The 20,997-nt window shown below is 46.9% G+C and overlaps 1 protein-coding gene across 2 annotated transcripts in view; it reads left to right on the top strand.

The window, feature by feature from the left end:
- The first annotated feature begins 10,770 nt into the window (after window positions 1-10,770).
- LOC141058415 (neutral alpha-glucosidase AB-like) overlaps window positions 10,771-20,997 on the top strand; it is a 48,524-nt gene continuing 38,297 nt past the window's right edge. The window contains exons 1-5 of one of the 2 annotated variants that reach the window (XM_073554663.1): window positions 10,771-10,889; window positions 12,058-12,166; window positions 12,767-12,894; window positions 12,974-13,153; window positions 13,348-13,413. In XM_073554663.1, the coding sequence (XP_073410764.1) occupies window positions 12,806-12,894; window positions 12,974-13,153; window positions 13,348-13,413 (335 nt within the window). In that variant the 5' untranslated portion in view covers window positions 10,771-10,889; window positions 12,058-12,166; window positions 12,767-12,805. The remainder of the gene's footprint in view (window positions 10,890-12,057; window positions 12,167-12,766; window positions 12,895-12,973; window positions 13,154-13,347; window positions 13,414-20,997) is intronic. The other variant, XM_073554664.1, reaches the window with a different exon arrangement.

Genomic DNA, 20,997 nt, shown 5'->3' with positions numbered 1-20,997 from the left:
ACAGTGTGATAGTGATGGATCACTGCCCCCAGCATCCACCATGTACAGTGTGATAGCGATGGATCACTGACCCCAGCATCCACCATGTACTGTGTGATAGTGATGGATCACTACCCCCAGCATCCACCATGTACAGTGTGATAGTGATGGATCACTGCCCCCATCATCCACCATGTACAGTGTGATAGTGATGGATCACTACCCCCAGCATCCACCATGTACAGTGTGATAGTGATGGATCACTGCCCCCAACATCCACCATGTACAGTGTGATAGTGATGGATCACTGCCCCCATCATCCACCATGTACAGTGTGATAGTGATGGATCACTGACCCCAGCATCCACCATGTACAGTGTGATAGTGATGGATCACTGACCCCAGCATCCACCATGTACAGTGTGACAGTGATGGATCACTGCCCCCATCATCCACCATGTACAGTGTGACAGTGATGGATCACTGCCCCCATCATCCACCATGTACAGTGTGATAGTGATGTATCACTGACCCCTGCATCCACCATGTACAGTGTGATAGTGAGGGATCACTACCCCCAGCATCCACCATGTACAGTGTGATAGTGATGGATCACTACCCCCAGCATCCACCATGTATAGTGTGATAGTGATGGATCACTGCCCCCAGCATCCACCATGTACAGTGTGATAGTGATGGATCACTGCCCCCAGCATCCACCATGTACAGTGTGATAGCGATGGATCACTGCCCCCAGCATCCACCATGTACTGTGTGATAGCGATGGATTACTGCCCCCAGCATCCACCATGTACTGTGTGATAGTGATGGATCATTACCCCCAGCATTCACCATGTACAGTGTGATAGTGATGGATCACTGCCCCCAGCATCCACCATGTACAGTGTGATAGTGATGGATCACTGCCCCCAGCATCCACCATGTACTGTGTGATAGTGATGGATCATTACCCCCAGCATCCACCATGTACTGTGTGATAGATCACTGCCCCCAGCATCCACCATGTACAGTGTGATAGTGATGGATCACTGCCCCCAGCAGCCACCATGTACAGTGTGATAGTGATGGATCACTGCCCCCAGCATCCACCATGTACAGTGTGATAGTGATGGATCACTGTCCCCAGCATCCACCATGTACAGTGTGATAGTGATGGATCATTACCCCCAGCATCCACCATGTACAGTGTGATAGTGATGGATCACTGCCCCCAGCATCCAACATGTACAGTGTGATAGTGATGGATCACTACCCCCAGCATCCACCATGTACTGTGTGATAGTGATGGATCACTGCCCCCAGCATCCACCATGTACTGTGTGATAGTGATGGATCACTGCCCCCAGCATCCACCATGTACAGTGTGATAGTGATGGATCACTGCCCCCAGCATCCACCATGCACAGTGTGATAGTGATGGATCACGGCCCCCAGCATCCACCATGTACAGTGTGATAGTGATGGATCACTGCCCCCAGCATCCACCATGTACAGTGTGATAGTGATGGATCACTGCCCCCAGCATCCACCATGTACAGTGTGATAGTGATGGATCACTGCCCCCAGCATCCACCATGTACAGTGTGATAGTGATAGATCACTGCCCCCAGCATCCACCATGTACAGTGTGATAGTGATGGATCACTGCCCCCAGCATCCACCATGTACAGTGTGATAGTGATGGATCACTGCCCCCAGCATCCACCATGTACAGTGTGATAGTGATGGATCACTGCCCCCAGCATCCACCATGTACAGTGTAATAGTGATGGATCACTGCCCCCAGCATCCACCATGTACAGTGTGATAGTGATGGATCACTGCCCCCAGCATCCACCATGTACAGTGTGATAGTGATGGATCACTGCCCCCAGCATCCACCATGTACAGTGTGATAGTGATGGATCACTGCCCCCAGCATCCACCATGTACAGTGTGATAGTGATGGATCACTGTCCCCAGCATCCACCATGTACAGTGTGATAGTGATGGATCATTACCCCCAGCATCCAACATGTACAGTGTGATAGTGATGGATCACTACCCCCAGCATCCACCATGTACAGTGTGATAGTGATGGATCACTGCCCCCAGCATCCACCATGTACAGTGTGATAGTGATGGATCACTGCCCCCAGCATCCACCATGTACAGTGTGATAGTGATGGATCACTGCCCCCAGCATCCACCATGTACAGTGTGATAGTGATGGATCACTGCCCCCAGCATCCACCATGTACAGTGTGATAGTGATGGATCACTGCCCCCAGCATCCACCATGTACAGTGTGATAGTGATGGATCACTGCCCCCAGCATCCACCATGTACAGTGTGATAGTGATGGATCACTTCCCCCAGCATCCACCATGTACAGTGTGATAGTGATGGATCACTGCCCCCAGCATCCACCATGTACAGTGTGATAGTGATGGATCACTGCCCCCAGCATCCACCATGTACAGTGTGATAGTGATGGATCACTGTCCCCAGCATCCACCATGTACAGTGTGATAGTGATGGATCATTACCCCCAGCATCCAACATGTACAGTGTGATAGTGATGGATCACTACCCCCAGCATCCACCATGTACAGTGTGATACTGATGGATCACTGCCCCCAGCATCCACCATGTACAGTGTGATAGTGATGGATCACTGCCCCCAGCATCCACCATGTACAGTGTGATAGTGATGGATCACTGCCCCCAGCATCCACCATGTACAGTGTGATAGTGATGGATCACTGCCCCCAGCATCCACCATGTACAGTGTGATAGTGATGGATCACTACCCCCAGCATCCACCATGTACAGTGTGATAGTGATGGATCACTACCCCCAGCATCCACCATGTACAGTGTGATAGTGATGGATCTCTACCCCCAGCATCCACCATGTACAGTGTGATAGTGATGGATCTCTACCCCCAGCATCCACCATGTACAGTGTGATAGTAATGGATCTCTACCCCCAGCATCCACCATGTACTGTGTGATAGTGATGGATCTCTACCCCCAGCATCCACCATGTACAGTGTGATAGTGATGGATCACTGCCCCCAGCATCCACCATGTACAGTGTGATAGTGATGGATCACTGCCCCCAGCATCCACCATGTACAGTGTGATAGTGATGGATCACTGCCCCCAGCATCCACCATGTACAGTGTGATAGTGATGGAACACTGCCCCCAGCATCCACCATGTACAGTGTGATAGTGATGGATCACTGCCCCCAGCATCCACCATGTACAGTGTGATAGTGATGGATCACTGCCCCCAACATCCACCATGTACAGTGTGATAGTGATGGATCACTGCCCCCAGCATCCACCATGTACAGTGTGATAGTGATGGATCACTGCCCCCAGCATCCACCATGTACAGTGTGATAGTGATGGATCACTGCCCCCAGCATCCACCATGTACAGTGTGATAGTGATGGATCACTGCCGCCAGCATCCACCATGTACAGTGTGATAGTGATGGATCACTGCCCCCAGCATCCACCATGTACAGTGTGATAGTGATGGATCACTGCCCCCAGCATCCACCATGTACAGTGTGATAGTGATGGATCACTGTCCCCAGCATCCACCATGTACAGTGTGATAGTGATGGATCATTACCCCCAGCATCCAACATGTACAGTGTGATAGTGATGGATCACTACCCCCAGCATCCACCATGTACAGTGTGATAGTGATGGATCACTGCCCCCAGCATCCACCATGTACAGTGTGATAGTGATGGATCACTGCCCCCAGCATCCACCATGTACAGTGTGATAGTGATGGATCACTGCCCCCAGCATCCACCATGTACAGTGTGATAGTGATGGATCACTGCCCCCAGCATCCACCATGTACAGTGTGATAGTGATGGATCACTGCCCCCAGCATCCACCATGTACAGTGTGATAGTGATGGATCACTGCCCCCAGCATCCACCATGTACAGTGTGATAGTGATGGATCACTACCCCCAGCATCCACCATGTACAGTGTGATAGTGATGGATCACTACCCCCAGCATCCACCATGTACAGTGTGATAGTGATGGATCACTACCCCCAGCATCCACCATGTACAGTGTGATAGTGATGGATCTCTACCCCCAGCATCCACCATGTACAGTGTGATAGTGATGGATCTCTGCCCCCAGCATCCACCATGTACAGTGTGATAGTGATGGATCACTGCCCCCAGCATCCACCATGTACAGTGTGATAGTGATGGATCTCTACCCCCAGCATCCACCATGTACAGTGTGATAGTGATGGATCTCTACCCCCAGCATCCACCATGTACAGTGTGATAGTAATGGATCTCTACCACCAGCATCCACCATGTACTGTGTGATAGTGATGGATCTCTACCCCCAGCATCCACCATGTACAGTGTGATAGTGATGGATCTCTACCCCCAGCATCCACCATGTACAGTGTGATAGTAATGGATCTCTACCACCAGCATCCACCATGTACTGTGTGATAGTGATGGATCTCTACCCCCAGCAACCACCATGTACAGTGTGATAGTGATGGATCTCTACCCCCAGCAACCACCATGTACAGTGTGATAGTGATGGATCTCTACCCCCAGCATCCACCATGTACAGTGTGATAGTGATGGATCATTACCCCCAGCATCCACCATGTACAGTGTGATAGTGATGGATCTCTACCCCCAGCATCCACCATGTACAGTGTGATAGTGATGGATCTCTACCCCCAGCATCCACCATGTACAGTGTGATAGCGATGGATCAGTACCCCCAGCATCCACCATGTACAGTGTGATAGCGATGGATCATTACCCCCAGCATCTACCATGTACAGTGTGATAGCGATGGATCACTACCCCCAGCATCCACCATGTACTGTGTGATAGCGATGGATCACTACCCCCAGCATCCACCATGTACAGTGTGATAGCGATGGATCTCTACCCCCAGCATCCACCATGTACAGTGTGATAGCGATGGATCATTACCCCCAGCATCCACCATGTACAGTGTGATAGCGATGGATCATTACCCCCAGCATCCACCATGTACTGTGTGATAGCGATGGATCACTACCCCCAGCATCCACCATGTACTGTGTGATAGCGATGGATCACTACCCCCAGCATCCACCATGTACAGTGTGATAGCGATGGATCTCTACCCCCAGCATCCACCATGTACAGTGTGATAGCGATGGATCTCTACCCCCAGCATCCACCATGTACAGTGTGATAGTGATGGATCTCTACCCCCAGCATCCACCATGTACAGTGTGATAGTGATGGATCACTACCCCCAGCATCCACCATGTACAGTGTGATAGTGATGGATCTCTACCCCCAGCATCCACCATGTACAGTGTGATAGTGATGGATCACTACCCCCAGCATCCACCATGTACAGTGTGATAGTGATGGATCACTGCCCCCAGCATCCACCATGTACAGTGTGATGGATCACTGCCCCCAGCATCCACCATGTACAGTGTGATGGATCACTGCCCCCAGCATCCACCATGTACAGTGTGATGGATCACTACCCCCAGCATCCACCATGTACAGTGTGATGGATCACTACCCCCTGCATCCACCATGTAGTGTGATGGATCACTACCCCCAGCATCCACCATGTACAGTGTGATGGATCACTACCCCCAGCATCCACCATGTACAGTGTGATGGATCACTACCCCCAGCATCCACCATGTACAGTGTGATGGATCACTACCCCAAGCATCCACCATGTACAGTGTGATGGATCACTACCCCCAGCATCCACCATGTACAGTGTGATAGTGGTAGATCACTGCCCCCAGCATCCACCATGTACTGTGTGATAGTGATGGATCACTGCCCCCAGCATCCACCATGTACAGTGTGATAGTGATGGATCACTGCCCCCAGCATCCACCATGTACAGTGTGATAGTGATGGATCACTGCCCCCAGCATCCACCATGTACAGTGTGATAGTGATGGATCACTGCCCCCAACATCCACCATGTACAGTGTGATAGTGATGGATCACTGCCCCCAGCATCCACCATGTACAGTGTGATAGTGATGGATCACTGCCCCCAGCATCCACCATGTACAGTGTGATAGTGATGGATCACTGCCCCCAGCATCCACCATGTACAGTGTGATAGTGATGGATCACTGCCGCCAGCATCCACCATGTACAGTGTGATAGTGATGGATCACTGCCCCCAGCATCCACCATGTACAGTGTGATAGTGATGGATCACTGCCCCCAGCATCCACCATGTACAGTGTGATAGTGATGGATCACTGTCCCCAGCATCCACCATGTACAGTGTGATAGTGATGGATCATTACCCCCAGCATCCAACATGTACAGTGTGATAGTGATGGATCACTACCCCCAGCATCCACCATGTACAGTGTGATAGTGATGGATCACTGCCCCCAGCATCCACCATGTACAGTGTGATAGTGATGGATCACTGCCCCCAGCATCCACCATGTACAGTGTGATAGTGATGGATCACTGCCCCCAGCATCCACCATGTACAGTGTGATAGTGATGGATCACTGCCCCCAGCATCCACCATGTACAGTGTGATAGTGATGGATCACTGCCCCCAGCATCCACCATGTACAGTGTGATAGTGATGGATCACTGCCCCCAGCATCCACCATGTACAGTGTGATAGTGATGGATCACTACCCCCAGCATCCACCATGTACAGTGTGATAGTGATGGATCACTACCCCCAGCATCCACCATGTACAGTGTGATAGTGATGGATCACTACCCCCAGCATCCACCATGTACAGTGTGATAGTGATGGATCTCTACCCCCAGCATCCACCATGTACAGTGTGATAGTGATGGATCTCTGCCCCCAGCATCCACCATGTACAGTGTGATAGTGATGGATCACTGCCCCCAGCATCCACCATGTACAGTGTGATAGTGATGGATCTCTACCCCCAGCATCCACCATGTACAGTGTGATAGTGATGGATCTCTACCCCCAGCATCCACCATGTACAGTGTGATAGTAATGGATCTCTACCACCAGCATCCACCATGTACTGTGTGATAGTGATGGATCTCTACCCCCAGCATCCACCATGTACAGTGTGATAGTGATGGATCTCTACCCCCAGCATCCACCATGTACAGTGTGATAGTAATGGATCTCTACCACCAGCATCCACCATGTACTGTGTGATAGTGATGGATCTCTTCCCCCAGCAACCACCATGTACAGTGTGATAGTGATGGATCTCTACCCCCAGCAACCACCATGTACAGTGTGATAGTGATGGATCTCTACCCCCAGCATCCACCATGTACAGTGTGATAGTGATGGATCATTACCCCCAGCATCCACCATGTACAGTGTGATAGTGATGGATCTCTACCCCCAGCATCCACCATGTACAGTGTGATAGTGATGGATCTCTACCCCCAGCATCCACCATGTACAGTGTGATAGCGATGGATCAGTACCCCCAGCATCCACCATGTACAGTGTGATAGCGATGGATCATTACCCCCAGCATCTACCATGTACAGTGTGATAGCGATGGATCACTACCCCCAGCATCCACCATGTACTGTGTGATAGCGATGGATCACTACCCCCAGCATCCACCATGTACAGTGTGATAGCGATGGATCTCTACCCCCAGCATCCACCATGTACAGTGTGATAGCGATGGATCATTACCCCCAGCATCCACCATGTACAGTGTGATAGCGATGGATCATTACCCCCAGCATCCACCATGTACTGTGTGATAGCGATGGATCACTACCCCCAGCATCCACCATGTACTGTGTGATAGCGATGGATCACTACCCCCAGCATCCACCATGTACAGTGTGATAGCGATGGATCTCTACCCCCAGCATCCACCATGTACAGTGTGATAGCGATGGATCTCTACCCCCAGCATCCACCATGTACAGTGTGATAGTGATGGATCTCTACCCCCAGCATCCACCATGTACAGTGTGATAGTGATGGATCACTACCCCCAGCATCCACCATGTACAGTGTGATAGTGATGGATCTCTACCCCCAGCATCCACCATGTACAGTGTGATAGTGATGGATCACTACCCCCAGCATCCACCATGTACAGTGTGATAGTGATGGATCACTGCCCCCAGCATCCACCATGTACAGTGTGATGGATCACTGCCCCCAGCATCCACCATGTACAGTGTGATGGATCACTGCCCCCAGCATCCACCATGTACAGTGTGATGGATCACTACCCCCAGCATCCACCATGTACAGTGTGATGGATCACTACCCCCAGCATCCACCATGTAGTGTGATGGATCACTACCCCCAGCATCCACCATGTACAGTGTGATGGATCACTACCCCCAGCATCCACCATGTACAGTGTGATGGATCACTACCCCCAGCATCCACCATGTACAGTGTGATGGATCACTACCCCAAGCATCCACCATGTACAGTGTGATGGATCACTACCCCCAGCATCCACCATGTACAGTGTGATAGTGGTAGATCACTGCCCCCAGCATCCACCATGTACTGTGTGATAGTGATGGATCACTGCCCCCAGCATCCACCATGTACAGTGTGATAGTGATGGATCACTGCCCCCAGCATCCACCATGCACAGTGTGATAGTGATGGATCACTGACCCCAGCATCCACCATGTACAGTGTGATAGTGATGGATCACTGACCCCAGCATCCACCATGTACAGTGTGATAGTGATGGATCACTATCCCCAGCATTCACCATGTACTGTGTGATAGTGATGGATCACTACCCCCAGCATCCACCATGTACTGTGTGATAGTGATGGATCATTACCCCCAGCATCCACCATGTACAGTGTGATAGTGATGGATCACTGCCCCCAGCATCCACCATGTACAGTGTGATAGCGATGGAACACTGCCCCCAGCATCCACCATGTACAGTGTGATAGCGATGGAACACTGCCCTCAGCATCCACCATGTACAGTGTGATAGCGATGGAACACTGCCCCCAGCATCCACCATGTACAGTGTGATAGTGAGGGATCACTACCCCCAGCATTCACCATGTACTGTGTGATAGTAATGGATCACTACCCCCCAGCATCCACCATGTACAGTGTGATAGTGATGGATCACTGACCCCAGCATCCACCATGTACAGTGTGATAGTGAGGGATCACTACCCCCAGCATTCACCATGTACTGTGTGATAGTGAGGGATCACTACCCCCAGCATTCACCATGTACAGTGTGATAGTGAGGGATCACTACCCCCAGCATCCACCATGTACAGTGTGATAGTGAGGGATCACTACCCCCAGCATTCACCATGTACTGTGTGATAGTGATGGATCATTACCCCCAGCATCCACCATGTACTGTGTGATAGTGATGGATCATTACCCCCAGCATCCACCATGTACTGTGTGATAGGGATTGATCACTACCCCCAGCTTCCACCATGTACTGTAGGATATTACTGTATCAGGGTGGGCAGAGCTCTTTAGCAGTCGTGCCTCAGTTCTAGGCCTCCCCTCTCCCGTGGCATGTCACCATAGTACATAACGTGCCGGCAGTTCTTTGTTCATGACTTTTCCAGTTACAGATCAGCGATTCCCTTCTGTGTTTCTCATTTTTCTTTTATTTATTAAACGTTTTTGGTTTAGTGACTTATTGTGGCGGAATCGTGAGCTCCAGTGCATCGAATTATGAGGAAAGTGAAGCGAGCGCAAAATTTCCACTGGTTGGGTCCACAGCTCCTTTGCTGACCCATGCGTTTCCATGGTAACAAATGGCACACAAGCCCCGTGTTCTCTCATTCTGAGAGCGCACTACTTATGTCTAACCTGCCCAATATACAGGGGACGGAGGGAAGTTTGCAGAGATGTTCGGCTTTTCCAACATTCTTACTCCATTGGCTTGTATATGCTCGGAGTTGATCTTTGTGGGGGCTCAAATGGTTAACTTAACGTTATATTATCAGAACTATGCTGTTTGGTCCCCTTTTTAAAGGGATTGTCCCGTACTCTACAGGTTGTGCCTAATCGTCCCTGGGTGGTCCCAGACCACAACGCCCCCTCTGCTACTGATTCTCACCCACCAGCCTACTATCTTCTCGGGGGGCTTAAACCTCCGCTTTGGGATGACAGTTTTAGTGATCAGTGGAGGTCTCTGCAATGGGGCGAGCCCATGAATTGTACACTGGATGGTTAATAATTGATCTCCCAGGATTTGGCAGTTTTACTCAATGATTGTCTTCCCCATTCCTTTCTTAGAACCGAGATCGATCTCCTTTTCCTCTGTTATCCCTCCTTGAAGTTTCAGCTGGCCGTCACTATTTAGGGGCGCCTCCATTTCCAGGGGGAATAACGGGGGACCCACCTTCTGCAGATTTATAAGAGCTATTAATAAGATATTTGTTTACAGACGTCAGGAGTGATGACAGATCCTCTTTCCATACCCGGAAGGTGTCTGCATGTTGTCCCTCTGTGTGTCTTGGCAGCACATTACATTTATTTTCTTACTTTTGTGAAGGTTTATAAGGGAAGATCTGTTTGTGATGTTGTCAGAAAAACTCCTCCTGGCCACGGGAAATACTGGTCAACCATATTGGATATGATTGGCTGCACCTTGCCATATTTCAGGACTGAGATAGTCTTGGGGGGGTGATAAACGTGAACCCCTCACCGATCCCCCGTTCTGATCCTTCCAGTTTCTTTCTTTGTATAATTTCCCCCTTTGTCACCGTCTCCTGTCTGATCTCGTCCTGCTCTCTTCTAGGCTCCTTGGGCTCGCTCTCGTGTTTTCGGTCTGTCTTACTCCCGGCCTGAGTGTCGATAGGAGCAACTTCAAGACATGTGAACAGAGCTCGTTCTGCAAGTAAGTGACCCGAATATTTCATAGGTCTGTGCACCTTCTCCTACAAAATCACAATGACTGCACCCACTGGAGGACGCGTGGCGCTGGCAGTGCCCGGAGTGCTGTTGCATTGTGCAAGACTCGCTCTGCCACGCGGCTGCTTAGATCTTTCTATGGAAAGTACAGGGGGGTCGCCGGACCCCTTTTCCACAGAGAGCATAAGAAATCTCGTCTCTGGATTCCGGGGAATCTGCTGTTTTAAGTGACGAGTTACCTAATCCCAAAACCACAGGATGGAGCCGCAGGGCTGGTGAGCGGCAGACTGCAGTTATGGCCTCCATTGGTAGCCGCCGCTGACTGATGAGGTCGAGAGTGCAGCCATTCTCGAAGCGGGCGTATTAATAATTGCTCTAATACAGATCTCACGCTGCAGGCTTTCCCTCAGCGGTCACACACAGTCCACACGACTGCACTTAAGTAAAAGGTCCGCTAATAATTAGTTGGTGTTAGAAATTAAAAAGGGCCGTTTGCCTTTCATTAATCTATTTCTTGCAAGGCTATGCCATCAATTTATGATCTTGATGTCTGGGATTCCTCTCTCTGATTCTGAGTGAGATGCAAATTGAAGTTCAGACGTTCCTAGAAATCCCTATAGACGCTGAATAAGCAGGGGAGGCCAACTCCAGTGTCAGTATCGAGGAGTTAGAGACACTGGGGGGTAAATTGATTTTTTTTTCTTTTTTTTTTTTTTTTAACTCCTCTGATCCCCACACCTTCTATACTCCAGCTCAATAGGTAGAAGGAAATAAGCCCAAAATGGGGTTCTGCACAGCACCTTGTTGAAGAGAGCTCACGTTTAACCTCCATTCATTGTCTGTGAAAGTCCAGCACTCGGCTATTTCCGGCAGTCCCATAGACATTGAATAGAGCGGAGCCTTAATGTGACCACCTCCCAAATCTTTCCAGAAGGTCTCTGCAGAATTTGGTTCTAGGGGTTGCAGTCCCTGGTCTCAATTATTAAGGAAGGGATCCTGTGATCAGCAAGATCTCCTATAATCTTTTATAGTTGAGGAGACCTGTTATAGCCAGGATGGAAAGCAGAGCAGATTTTTATTTACAGCCCCCCATAGTCTGTTCTTTGCTTTCAGTTGGGATAAATATTTGTCTTTTATCACCGATGTTCTTGTAGACGTCAGCGCAAGCTGGAGCCGGGACCCTCTCAATACCGGGCTTTGCTGGGAAGCGCAAAACTGACTGCGGATAAACTTGAAATCCAGCTGATTAACGACAAGACCCAGGTAAGATTTCGGCAGGATCGATTATCCTTTCCCCAGTGTATGCACTGCAAGTCCTCACAGCCCCTGGGTAATTTTTAGGTCTGTATTAAGCCTCATTCACACATCTGTTTTTCATGGATAGAAGGCTTAAGGCTGGGATCACACTACCGTGTGTGATGAAACTCGCACGAGTCTCTTGCATCAGGACCAGAGTTGCGGCTACATGTATCTTTATGAGTGCCGCCGGGTGTTGATACGAGTTTCTCACATCAGACACGGTAGTGTGATCCCGGCCTAACCAGTAAAGTCTACGGGGCTTTTCACATGTCTATATGTCTGGCAGACCCTCCCCCCCCCCCAAAAAAAAAAAAAAAACATTTTTTTTTTTTCTATCGAAGATGCAGATCAATCTCCCCCATTCAAACTTATAGGTCCGCGAAGGTCTCTCACAGCCTACTGATGTCTTCTGAGTTGCATCCTTGTGCTATAACTTTTCAATCTTTTATTTTTTATAATACTGATGGAAATGGATCCATTTTTGGGATGCAATAAAAATGACGTCCGAGTGAGGCCTACGTCTTAGTTTATTTCCTGAGCGGTTCTTGATTTAATCCCTCCTAGGTTTCCCTCCTTCTGGAAGTCTTTGGGCTCCATGGGAACATGACCCGTATTAAGATCAATGAGATCAAGCCTTTAAGACCCCGTTATGAGGTTCCCGATGTGCTGCTCGGGACACCCACCCCTGATAAGTAAGTGAACCCACGTTGGTGTACGTTACGTCCTTACAGCTCTCTTCGCGTACATGTGTACTCACGAATGTTCCGACAGTCTGCAGGTAACCGGACAGGACGATAATACCCTGGAGCTGTCCCTGGGGAGCGAGGAGCACAAGCTTCTGGTGACCGGATCACCTTTCCGCCTGGACATCCTGGCCGGGCGAGATCTGGTCCTGAGCGTCAACTCTCGTGGCTTGCTTTACTTTGAGGAGTACAGAGAAAGGAAAGACACGTAAGTAATGGAGGGCGCTCACGAGTGATTGGGACGTAATTTTGGGAATAAATCGTTGAATTATTGGGGTTATGGGTTGGGCTTATTTTGACCTGGGAATTGAAACTGAAATGTGTTTTTCTTTCTTTTTTGCTCTATGCCCCATCCCTTTTTTTTCTTTCTGCCCTCTCCTCTCGTGCCCCATCACCTCCCAGTCTCTCGGCTAAAGTTAGTAGCGCTGTCGGTAACATGTGGCATAAAGTGAAGAATCTTTTCTCTAGGTAATCATTGATCCCGCTTGCAAACTTGACTTGACATACATGACTGACATACTCGAGCTTTGACGTAAGAATAACGCAGGTGAGACTTAACGGGGAACTAAAGGCGGCAGGTAGAACTCTAGTAGAGGACCAACTGCTACTTTTTCTATGGTGCTTTCCATTTTCAAGTGAGACACTGGTTAGAAAGGGTATTCTGATTTCAAAAGACCTATTTTCCCCCAGTGACATGCTTTACTCACCCTCCCCAGGTCCACATCAGAGTTTCCATTGCTGCTCCCAGTATCTGTTGTCTGCAGCGCTGACGTTACTTTGAACTCAGTTGTGAGCTTGGGCACAAGTCGCTGAGATTTACTGATGGGACGTCAGTGCATGGAGAGACTGGTGGACCTGGGGAGGATGAGTAGAGCGGATTTTTTTGCAGCAGTTGCCTTAAGTTAAGGTGCCCATACACTGCAGGCTTGGATTGCCAGCTTTGTAATGTGTTTTGGGGTCTCCCATTTCTCCTCTTATCCATTCCCCAGTGAAGATGAGCCTCATCCAGAAGGGTCTAGCCATTATGGAGCAGAGATTTGTCCTACAGCAATCCACTGCTAGGTGTATGGCCACTGTTGTGAAGGGACACGTATAACATGCAGGGAAAAAAATCATTTACATATGTCTAGGATTTCATTGCAGTAGAGAAGCGGAGAATATTACAAATTATTTTCTGCATTTCATGTACATTTTCTGTTTGGCGGCTCGGTAGGAGAGTGCTGGAGAGGTGCCGGCTCCAGTCCTACTGAATGTAATATGGTGGTTGATCACCGGAGACGGCAGTCGGTCCGTGCCGCTAATGAAAGCAGATTAGAGACATGGTTACTCCAGTAGTATCAGTCATTTTCCCCAGAACAGGAGATACTTTAACTTGTTCCTTGGCTGCCATTTTTGTACATTTTCCTGGGATGACAGCAGTACGGGCCATGTCCGGGTTTCCAGTCTAAGACTACCGATAGAGACCACCCCCGGGTTAGCCCCCCCTTAGTGAGAATTTGGGTAAAAAATGACTACATTCGTTAGATCTTTGTTAGATCCGGTTTGATCAACCAAAACTAACGTTAGATCACCCCTACAAAATGAGATATTTACGATCTTTTCCAGGGGGGGCTAACCCGTAGCTAGCCCCCCCAACTATGAAATTTGCCGTTTTTTGGATGGATTCTGATAGATATTCGTTAGATCCGGTTTGATCAGCAAAAATTAGCGTTAGATCTCCTTTCGTTTCCGAGATATTGGGGGTGTCAGGTGGGGGTTAGCCCCCCTAATTTGAAATTTGCCATTTTTTGGATGGATTCTGATAGATATTCGTTAGATCCGGTTTGATCAGCAAAAATTAACGTTAGATCTCCTTTCGTTCCCGAGATATTGGGGGTGTCAGGTGGGGGGTTAGGTACGGGTTAGCCCCCCCTAATTTGAAATTTGCCATTTTTTGGATGGATTCTGATAGATATTCGTTAGATCCGGTTTGATCAGCAAAAATTAATGTTAGATCTCCTTTCGTTCCCGAAATATTGGGGGTGTCAGGTGGGGGGTTAGGTACGGGTTAGCCCCCCCTAATTTGAAATTTGCCGTTTTTTGGATGGATTCTGATAGATATTCGTTAGATCTGGTTTGATCAGCAAAAATTAACGTTAGATCTCCTTTCGTTCCCGAGATATTGGGGGTGTCAGGTGGGGGGTTAGGTACGGGTTAGCCCCCCCCTAATTTGAAATTTGCCGTTTTTTGGATGGATTCTGATAGATATTCGTTAGATCCGGTTTGATCAGCAAAAATTAACGTTAGATCTCCTTTCGTTCCCGAGATATTGGGGGTGTCAGGTGGGGGGTTAGGTACGGGTTAGCCCCCCCTAATTTGAAATTTACCGTTTTTTTGATGGATTCTGATAGATATTCGTTAGATCCGGTTTGATCAGCAAAAATTAACGTTAGATCTCCTTTCGTTCCCGAGATATTGGGGGTGTCAGGTGGGGGGTTAGGTACGGGTTAGCCCCCCCTAATTTGAAATTTGCCGTTTTTTGGATGGATTCTGATAGATATTCGTTAGATCCGGTTTGATCAGCAAAAATTAACGTTAGATCTCCTTTCGTTCCCGAGATATTGGGGGTGTCAGGTGGGGGGTTAGGTACGGGTTAGCCCCCCCTAATTTGAAATTTGCCGTTTTTTGGATGGATTCTGATAGATATTCGTTAGATCCGGTTTGATCAGCAAAAATTAACGTTAGATCTCCTTTCGTTCCCGAGATATTGGGGGTGTCAGGTGGGGGGTTAGGTACGGGTTAGCCCCCCCTAATTTGAAATTTGCCGTTTTTTGGATGGATTCTGATAGATATTCGTTAGATCCGGTTTGATCAGCAAAAATTAACGTTAGATCTCCTTTCGTTCCCGAGATATTGGGGGTGTCAGGTGGGGGTTAGGTACGGGTTAGCCCCCCCTAATTTGAAATTTGCCGTTTTTTGGATGGATTCTGATAGATATTCGTTAGATCCGTTTTAGCAGCGGTCCTGAGGTGTAGATGGAGAAGAGGAGGGGTCCAATTGGGGGAGACCAACAGAGAGAGAGTGAAGTGAGGAGGTGGTGAGTGAGTGGGACAATCTGAAAGTTCGGTCAGCGAGTCAGTCATTCTCGTCCCCCATGATGCCTACAGGCTCGCCTCTTCGCAATCATCGCAGCACAATGTCCCCCTTCCTCGCCATGACACATCGCCAGTGAAGTCCTGATGCTGCCCACAACTGGCCCCCGTCGAAGTCGCCGCTGCTCAAACGGATCTAACGAATATCTATCAGAATCCATTTAAAAATCGGCAAATTTCAAAGTACAGGTGGCTTGTTTTTTGCATAGCTAGCAAGTTGTATTTTTCCTTGGCACCACTTCGGAGTGCATATAATGTTTTGTATAACTTTTATTTATTTTTTAGGAGAGGCAAAATTTAAAAAAAAATTAATTACGCTAATGTTTTTTGAGTTTTATTTTTAGTTAGTTTCCAGTGCGGTAAAAATAGCAGAATATCTTTATTCTCCGTGTCAGGTCGGACACACCGAAACCAAATTTATGTAATTTTTTTTCTTTTTACTACTTTTAAAAAGTAAAATGTTTTTTTTTAAATAATTGGAGAGGATTTGGTCTCGCCGCATGCGCAGCCCCGTGGCGCTTTTATTTGTCTGACTACGGAGCTGTGGGATGCCTCATTTTTTGCGGGAAGAGTTGTAGTTCTTATTCGGACCATTTTGGAGTATATCCGATTTTTTAATCGCGTTTTATGCCTTTTTTTGTGACTCAAACAGTGAAAAAAATAGAAATTAAGGCTTTTTTTATTTTTTATGGTGTTTACCGTGTGGAATAAATATTAAAATATTTAATTTTTGGGGGTTGGGATCCCAGCTGACAGTAGGACAGCTGGGATCCCGCGATTGCCGATGGGGCTAGCTGGGGCTGCCATTCCCCGCCCGACGTGAAAACTCTATGGCGGATGAATAAGGCCCGGCTAGCCCCGTTGGCAAAAGTCAATGGGCGGTCGTCAAGGGGTTAAAAAAGCCTGTACATAGACTAAACAAAAACTCCTCATGTGGTCTCATTTTTAATCAATTTAATTATCAAAAAAATAAATCTTATTAGTACAAAAACACAAGTAAAAGTAATACCTTACAGAAATAGATATTTAAACAGTGAAAACCTGAAAGTTTAGGACTGTAAATCCCTGTAATATAAATATAACATGTACATTTTAACATCTAGACGAAGTTCCTGAGTTATCGGTGTTTGAATTATACAAAAAACAAAGAAAATTACTAATGTGACTCGATATAAATTTATTCAAATGTTTAATCTCATAGAATACCAATAATAATTTACAATAAATATTCACGAAAGATGTAGGCTGTATCTAAAGAAGAGAAGGACTGAAAATTCCCATGAGTGCAAAGTAACTCAAACAAAAGAAAGAACACTATCACCCCAACACCGGGGCGTTACTGTTCTTCTTCTTCTTTCCTTTGTTTGAGTTATTTGGCACTCATGGGAATTTTCAGTCCTTCTATTCTTTAGATACAGCCTACATCTTTCGTGAATATGTATTGTAAATTATTATTGGTATCCTATGATTAAACATATTTGAATAAATTTATCTCCATTTCCCTTATAGTTTTTCTCCACTCATACAAAAACCCTACTTAGGAATGGAGGAACAGTCTTTGGATAGAAAGAAGTGTGTGGCGGTCAGAGCGCTCCTCCGAGGCCGGCTTAGCTCCTAGTAGAGGCTGTAGCTGTGCTCAGCCTGTGAGGAGCTTGGCAAGCGCTGCTGTGTCACTGCCTCCTAAGCGTCCGGACCCAGACTGCAGATGTCGGATCAGCTCAGACAGCAGCAGCCCTCCTGTAGGTGATGAGCTCCATGCAGCCACTCGCTCCTGCTGCCATGTAAGCCATATTGCTGTGCAGCAGGTGGTGAGGAGTGGGACTCGGGACACACAGGAGAGCAAAACGAAGGCAACATTACTGACTTTGGGGGCATTATTGCTTAACATGGGGGTATGTGAGGGTTATTACTTGTATTACATGTATTGTCTGTAGAAATCCATGCAAATTTACATTTTTTTTGTTTCTTCTTGGTTGGTACAGTGTGGCAGTGAAAGCCACTGAGATTTGCATACTAACCTGTACTGTATTTATATGCAGAGTCTAAAGACTCTTGTAAGTGCCTTCAAATTTCCCCTTACAATTTCCACAGCTGTCCACTAGATTTCCTTTTCTTCCATGATCTGCATGATATCACGGACATGGCTAGCACTGTGGCCAAACTCCTGATTGGCTGGCTGCTAGCTCTAACAGCAACCAGCCAATTAGGACCACGGTCACATTGCTCTCCCCTTTTCTCCCTTTTGTCAGTCAGGCTGATTAAGCCAGTCGGCTGAAGAAATAAAAATCCGGAGGATGGTTGGCGGTGTAACTTGGGGGCACTTTCAGAATCTGTAGACCCTGCATCTATATAGAAGTAAATATATATGCCCCCTCCCTGCCCACTTATGAAATAGAAAAGTTTAGTTACTCTTTGAGAATTAAAAGATAGTCCTCTTTTTTTTTTTTTTTACTTGTTGCTTTTGACATATAACTAATTTTGAAATCTAGTTTGGTTTCAGTTACAGTATATGAAAATGGTCTGTAAATGCACTTAGCGTAGGCTGAGTTCACAAGGACAACGTATAGTTATATTCAGCTTCTCTGTCCAAAGGAGAGGCTGGACAGAACCAAATATAATAGTTTGCTTCCCTGTTTGCTGGAACGGGGACAGTAACTTACTGAACTGCTAGTGCTCAAAATATTAGCACTTTTTTTTCTTCCTACATGCAGGCCTTTTTTTTACCCCCCTATTTTAAAGCAGCCTTAACATTTCTAGTACGAGCAGTTCAGAAGGCTTGTATCCTTATTCAAGTTATCGGGGAAGCAAAAGTCTTTGTTTTGTTGTATTCAGCCTCTTATTTTTGACAGAGGAGCTGAATGAAACCCCCCTGACCCCCAGCCTTAGCTTTACAAGAAGTGTTTTAAAGAATAGCTAAACTTTCAAACCAGTTTAAATCAATTGGCTTCCCCACCCTCATTCTAACTTACCTTAGTCCTGCCAGTTTTGTGTTCCTACACTGTGGTATCAGCCATGGTTCTTGCCATTCACACCTGCTCTGTCTCCCCGACATCCACCCAATATTTTCTCTGGCAAGTGTCTACATGTGTAGTCACCCAAGATGGCATCAGCCCCAATCGGAGGCTTCCTTTTCCTGTGAAATCTGATTCGCAATAAGGAAAGGAAGGCTCTGATCAGTTCTGGTGCAATCTTGGGTGACTCCATATGTAGTCACCAGCAAGAGGAAATATCTGGTGGACATTGGGGAGACAGAGTGCGATGCAGCGGTCAGGAGCGCTGTACTGCTGCAGGACTAAGTAATGTCATAACAACAAGGCCCGAGGAGACAATAGAGGTAAACTTGCTTAAAAGTTTAGCTACTCTTTAAAGAGCGATTGTCTTTACTCATTTGTTATACCTGTAAACAGGAAAAGCTACATTTTAACATATATTACAACTTCTGCATTTCCACATAGTTTATGTGGGTCTACCGTTTTTACAGAGTAGCTCATGTCGTCGTAAACTTCCCAACAACTGTCCTTTCTTCTACGATATGAAATGTAGTGGTTTCCTTGAACATGCATTATAATGGCTCCTAATGTATAACGTATATCTGATATGATCACTTGAGTGGGGAATTCAGAGATTCGTTGCTTTCTCGGTAAACCAACACGTGGCTCTATTATAAGATGTGGTCCTGGTTTGTAGATAATCGTAGTACGTTGGCTGCAGTTGGGTGTACATGGTTTATTAATGACCTTAGATGAAATTTGCATAGCACGCTCAAAACCATGTTTTACATCATTAGTGTTGATTGGCCAAAAGATATTGCATCGTTCTTTGTTGTTTTTACATGTGACATTTTGACATGTAGATATTTCTGTTGAACTGGGGATGTCTTTTAAAAACAATTCTACTGTATGGCCAATGTAATCTTCTGCATCCAAACTCGTAATTCCACCTAGAAGTGTGTGGCTTGTGTAATTTTCCTGTATCAACTGAGCTCTCTTTCTGTACATGTTTTGATTTGCCCCAAATTCCACAAAATACTTAACAACACCCAAAAATGGGTTTTCTGAGTTAGTTATGAAGTTTCTGTATGAGTCATAATCAACAAACATGGTTGACAAACTATGAAGCAAAGAGTCAAATGGGCAAGTATTATTGACCTTATACACGTTATTATTTATATTAATGGTGTTCAAGAGATTCCCATTGCGCAGGATACCTAAAAGTTTTCGTGAACAAGGATCATCAATTATTTGACATATATTTGGATACGGCGTTAAATATGTTGGTCTCTTCTTGAAAGGTATGTTCAGTGGGGAAAGTAAATCCTTGGACTTCAACGATTTGTTATCACCTTCATTTTGTGCTATGGGAGTATGTACAATTTTCAATTGAGAGTTGGTTTTACCCCGCCAACATTCTTCTTCCCTAAGCTCTACCACACTCTGTTCCGTGTTCCTACTTTCTAAAACACTTGTTTCTTTCATAAATTGTTGAAGAGGCAGGAGAGTGTCTGTCAGTTTCTTTATGTGTTCACTAACAACTTCTTTTTCATTACTTTTTTCCTGCTGCCCATGTTTGTCTATGGCAGATTCATCGATGACCTCTTCCTTTTGCAATGTTACTAAACTGTTACTTTCTGTGACATGTACAGCAGCTGCCATTTTTGAGCGCCCACACAGAGCACTTAAATGCAATGCAACAAATTTGTCAACTCGCATTGGAGTTTGAATATGCTGAAGAATGGAGTTCTTCAAAAGGCCAAAATCTCCCTCAACTGATGCAGAAGAGGCTGTTTTATTTGGTGATTTAAAAACTGGTTGCATCACAGATGTCCAAATAGGAAAATACTTCAGAAGGTGAACTAGAAAAATCTGGACAGAAGTAAGGGTTTGGCTGTTCCCCTTGTTCTAGACTTGCAGTTTCTGCTTCT

This window comes from Dendrobates tinctorius, unplaced genomic scaffold, assembly GCF_039654945.1.
Source record: "Dendrobates tinctorius isolate UK_male_01 unplaced genomic scaffold, ASM3965494v1 ptg000211l, whole genome shotgun sequence".
In the NCBI taxonomy this organism is placed as follows: Eukaryota; Metazoa; Chordata; class Amphibia; order Anura; family Dendrobatidae; genus Dendrobates; species Dendrobates tinctorius.
The sequence above is the reverse complement of the archived record's forward strand: the minus strand, read 5'-3'. Positions and strand labels throughout refer to the sequence as shown.